General features: G+C 46.9%; 1 protein-coding gene across 2 annotated transcripts; it reads right to left on the bottom strand.

The window, feature by feature from the left end:
• Positions 1 to 557: 557 nt before the first annotated feature.
• On the bottom strand, positions 558 to 4,741 carry LOC106531516 (zinc finger protein 3 homolog). Of its 2 annotated transcripts, none has more exons than XM_014027395.1 (3): positions 4,511 to 4,741; positions 4,354 to 4,437; positions 558 to 1,422 (listed from the first exon to the last, which is right to left on the bottom strand). In XM_014027395.1, exons 2-3 carry the CDS (start codon positions 4,403 to 4,405, stop codon positions 575 to 577), a joined length of 900 nt encoding a protein of 299 aa, XP_013882849.1. In that variant the 5' UTR covers positions 4,406 to 4,437; positions 4,511 to 4,741; the 3' UTR covers positions 558 to 574. The 2 variants fall into 2 exon arrangements, with proteins under 2 accessions (XP_013882849.1, XP_013882850.1); XM_014027396.1 differs by having other exon boundaries at positions 4,514 to 4,741.
• Between the last annotated feature and the right edge of the window lie 116 nt (positions 4,742 to 4,857).

Here is a 4,857-nt window from a genome sequence, read left to right as displayed (position 1 = left end):
TGAGGGGAACCATAAGGAGATGTTGATCCTGTGAGCGGAGGTCCCGTCTGGGGTTGTAAGGGGAAATGAGACATTTAATGTATTCTGGGTTATGTTATTGGTTATCGGCTGTTTTAAGGAGAACGTTATCGGTTCTTAAAATAAGTTATCGTGCATCCCTAATGTGAAGTAACAGGAAACTTGAATCAAAGCTAAATAAAAGGCAACAAGCAAGCAACTCTTCTTCAAACTAGGGCCGGGCCATATGGATGAAAAATGTTTCAGGATAGAAGTGTTTCACTGAATCAATTCTGGAAGCTTCTGGAACTTCAATTATCCACGCTCTATCAGACACATTTTATATTCATATTCATCACTTCTTTATCCTGATTTATAGTTATTGTTTTATGGCCCAGCCCTGATTCAAACACAAACAAGATTTAAGATTTTCTAACTTTTCTCCACATTCTGAACATTTCATTCTTCTCTTGGCTGTAAAACCTCTTCTAGATCATTTGGTGAAACTTTTCTCCACCTGTGACAGAAGAACATTAGCTCAGCCTCTGTGAACTCTCATGTGACTTTGAAGATTGGCCTAAGTGTAAAAACATTTCCCACAAGTTTTACAAGACAAGGTCCTCTCTCCTCTGTGGATCTGAATGTGACGTTTAAGATGTGAATTTCGGTTAAAAGATTTTCCGCAAATTTGACAAGAAAATGGTTTTTCACCTGTGTGGACCCTCATGTGTCTGACTAAGTCACTATATCTCAAGGTCTTTTTCCCACAGGTGGGACAACAGTACATCAGTTTCTCAGAGTTCTGGTTCCAGACTCTGTGGACCTTCACATGATGGTAATGTAATAATTTGTTGAAAAATGTTTCTCCACAGATTAGACAAGAAAACAACCTCTCAGATGTTGCTGATAGGCCTGCATGGTTACCATGATGACCCTCTGTGTGAACCATCTTCTCATCTGACCCTGGATCCTGATCCTGGTCCTCAGGTCCGGCACAACTCTGAGAGATGAGCTGCTCCTTGTCTGGTTCTGGTTGACTTTCTTCATGTAAAACAGTCACCAGGACCGGATCAGTCTCCTGCTTCAGRTGGAGCTGATCTTCTTCCTGATTGATGCTGAACTCCTCATCCTCTACTTTGATCTGTGGAGGTTSTGGTTCCTCCTGGTCCTCAAACTGTGGAGGTTGTGGTTCCTCCTGGTCCTCAAACTGTGGAGGTTCTGGTTCCTCTTGGTCCTCAAACTGTGGAGGTTCTGGTTCCTCCTGGTCCTCAAACTGTGGAGGTTCTGGTTCCTCTTGGTCCTCAAACTGTGGAGGTTCTGGTTCTTCCTGGTCCTCAAACTGTGGTGGTTCTGGTTCCTCCTGGTCCAGGCTGGATTTCCTCTCCTGCTTGCAGATCTTCTCGTGGACCAGTTCCTGTTGGAGGTCTGAAAGGACAAAAATACAAAACAAAGAGATTAAATATGAAACAGAAATGTTCAGACAGTCAGGCTCTTGTTGGCTTTTACCAGTGGTGGATGTAACATTATTGTGCCTTATTTAAAGTACAGTAACAAGCTTTGTTACTGTACTTTAAATAAGGCACATTAATTATAAAAAAGACCRATAGAGCTGATTTGTGATTCAAAACAAATACAGTACAAAGAGGAAAAGTGTGTTACACAAGTTTAAAACAGATAATGCACACTGTCTTTGGGTTTAACCCTCTGAGGTCTGGGGTCTAAACGGCTGTTTTTGACTAACTTTGAATTTACCTCTACATTTTCACTTTAAAAACTATTTACCCTGCCATGTTTGGGATCATTATTTTCAGCACAACCTCAGCTTTATGATTTTAGAGTGTTTGTTTCATTTTGACACAGTTCTTTATCACATTGGACCAAAATTATCACAAAAAAAAATCCGAGTAGAAAAAAATACTGATTTATTCACTATAAAATTCACAAATATATTTAATGAACATTTTCTTTTAACAATAATGAGATTCTCCTTGGGTTGCCACCTTCACGTGGTGGAGGGTTTGAGTGTCCCAATGATCCTAGGAGCTATGTTGTCGGGGGCTTCATGCCCCCAGTAGGGTCACCCAAGGCAAACAGGTCCTAGGTGAGGGATCAGACAAAGTGCAGCCCAAAAACCCCTATGATGAGTACAATAAATGGACTTAAAGTTCCCTCGCCCGGACGTGGGTCACCGGGGCCCCACTCTTGAGCCAGGCCTGGAGGTGGGGCACGTTGGCGAATGCCTGGTGGCCGGGCTTTCACCCATGGAGCCCGGTCGGGCACAGCCYGAAGAGGAGAGGTGGGTCCCTCTTCCCATGGGCTCACTACCTGTGGAAGGGGCTGTAGTGGTCAGGTGCATTGTGTGTTGGGCAGTGGTTGAAGGCGGGGAATGGAAGGCTCTGGAACCAGTCTCCTCGAGAGGCGTTGGACACTCTTCCACTCTGGAGTTGCCCATGCTGAGAGGTGCCGAGCAGGAATGGGCATACTTATTGCCCCCCATCTCGGTGCCTGTACGTTGTAGTTCAACCCGGTGAATGAGAGGGTAGCCTCCCTCCGTCCACGGGTGGGGGGACGGGTCCTGACAGTTGTTTGTGCCTATGCGCCTAACAGTAGTTCAGATTACCCACCCTTTCTGGAGTCCTTGGAGTGGGTGCTGGAAAGCGCTCCTAACAGGGACTCCCTCATTCTGCTGGAGGACTTCAATGTTCACGTGAGTAATGACAGTGAGACCTGGAGAGGTGTGGTTGGGAGGAACACCCCACCCCCGGACCTGAACCTAAGCGGTGTTTTTGTTATTGGACTTCTGTGTTCATCATGGATTGTACATGACAAACGCCATGTTCAAAGATAACAGTGTCCATATGTGCTCTTGGCACCAGGACACCCTAGGCTGCAGCTCGATGATCGACATTGTTGTCGTTTCATCTGATCTGTGGCCGCATGTTTTGGACACTCGGGTGAAGAGAGGGGCGGAGCTGTCAACTGACCACTGCCTGGAGGTGAGTTGGCTCCRTTGGTTGGGGAGGATGCCGGTCAGACCTGGCAGACCCAAACGCATAGTGAGGGTCTGCTGGGAACATCTGTCAGAGTCTTCCGTCAGATGGAGCTTCAACTCACACCTCCGGGGGAACTTCRAACACGTTCTGGGGGAGGTGGGGGACAATGAGTCCGAGTGGGCCATGTTCCGTGCCTCCATTGTCGAGGCGGCTTACCTGAGCTGTGGCCGTAAGGTTGTGGGTGCTTGTCCTGGTGGCAACCCCCGAGCCCGCTGGTGGACACTGGTGRAAAGGGATGCTGTCAGGCTGAGAAGGAATCCTATTGGGTCTTTTTGGCCTGTGGGACTCCGGAAGCAGCCGATAGGTATCGGCAGTCCAAGCGGATTGCAGCTCGGGTGGTCACTGAGGCAAAAACTCGGGCATGGGAGGAGYTCGGAGAGGCCATGGAAAAAGACTTCCGTACAGCTTTGAGGCAAATCTGGTCCGCCATCCGGCGTCTTGKGGGGGAAGCAGTTTGCCACCAACACTTTTTATGGTGGGGATGGTGCGCTGCTGACCTCAACTTGGGACATTGTGGGTCAGTGGGCGGAATACTTCGAAGACCTCCTCAATTCTACCGATACGTCTTCCCATGAGGAAGCAGAGCCTGAGGACCCTGGGTGGGACTCTCCAATCTCTGGTGCCGAGGTCACTGAGGTGGTTAAAAAGCTCCTCGGTGGCAGGGCGAGGGGGTGGATGAGATTCGCCCGGAGTTCCTTAAGGCTCTGGATGTTGTGGAGTTGCCTTGGTTGACGCGACTCTACAATATCGTGTGGACATCGGGGGCAGTTCCCCTGGATTGGCAGACTGGGCTGGTGGTCCCCCTATTTAAAAAKGGGGACCGCAGAGTGTGTTCCAACTATAGGGGGATCACACTTCTGAGCCTCCCTGGTAAGGTCTATTYGGGGGTTCTGGAGAGGARGGTCCGTTGGATAGTCGAATCTCAGATTTAGGAAGAGCAGTGTGGTTTTCATCCTGGTCATGGAACAGCGGACCAGCTCTGTTTTGTGGACTTAGAGAAGGCGTTCGACCGTGTCCCTCAGGGACTCCTGTGGGGGGTACTCCGGGAGTATGGGGTACGAGGCCCATTGATACGGGCTATTAGGTTCCTGTATGACCGGTGCCAGAGCTTGGTCCGCATTGCCGGAAGTAAGTCGGACTCGTTTCCAATGAGTTACAATAGTCGCCAATAGTCTCCACTTCCTTGTTTTCCAGGTACACTGGATTTGATGGTATAGTCAGGTTAAGCTTTAAATATTTGAAAATTCTAATAACAGAACCTAGGATTTTAAGCTTTCCCCACAATTGAGTGAATATTTCTCACCTTCCTTCACTTGCTGGATCATCCTGGTATCCTTTGACTGGAGAAATGCCATAACCTCTGTTTGAGCATCATTTTGCAAAAGAACTGTATGAACAAGAACACATAGGTTAGTGTCACATGCAGTTGCTTTTGCCCCCCATTAATATTTTCTATTTACCATCTTGCAGTAAAACATCCTTATGATCAGCTCTTTCATGTGGCACATCAATTGGTAAACAGGACCCTGCAAATAAAAATTATACATGTAGAGTTGTTTCTTAACTAAGTCAAACATTTTAAAAGTTCAGAACTGAATTTTCATTTCAGTTTGTGAGCAAAACCATTTGAGTTGTATTACAGGAAAACTGAGAACTTTCACCACCACACTCCCATAACCTCTAAAACAAACAGTTCTAACACCACACAAAAAAGGAGAAGAAAAAAAAAAGTCCTGATGCATCTCAGTAATCCAGGTAAAAAAATCAAAGGAAAAAAAATTGTATAGGTCCTCTGGACGGGTTCTTC

Source organism: Austrofundulus limnaeus, unplaced genomic scaffold (genome assembly GCF_001266775.1).
Source record: "Austrofundulus limnaeus strain Quisiro unplaced genomic scaffold, Austrofundulus_limnaeus-1.0 Scaffold646, whole genome shotgun sequence".
In the NCBI taxonomy this organism is placed as follows: Eukaryota; Metazoa; Chordata; class Actinopteri; order Cyprinodontiformes; family Rivulidae; genus Austrofundulus; species Austrofundulus limnaeus.
This window is presented reverse-complemented; position numbering and strand designations above follow the sequence as displayed.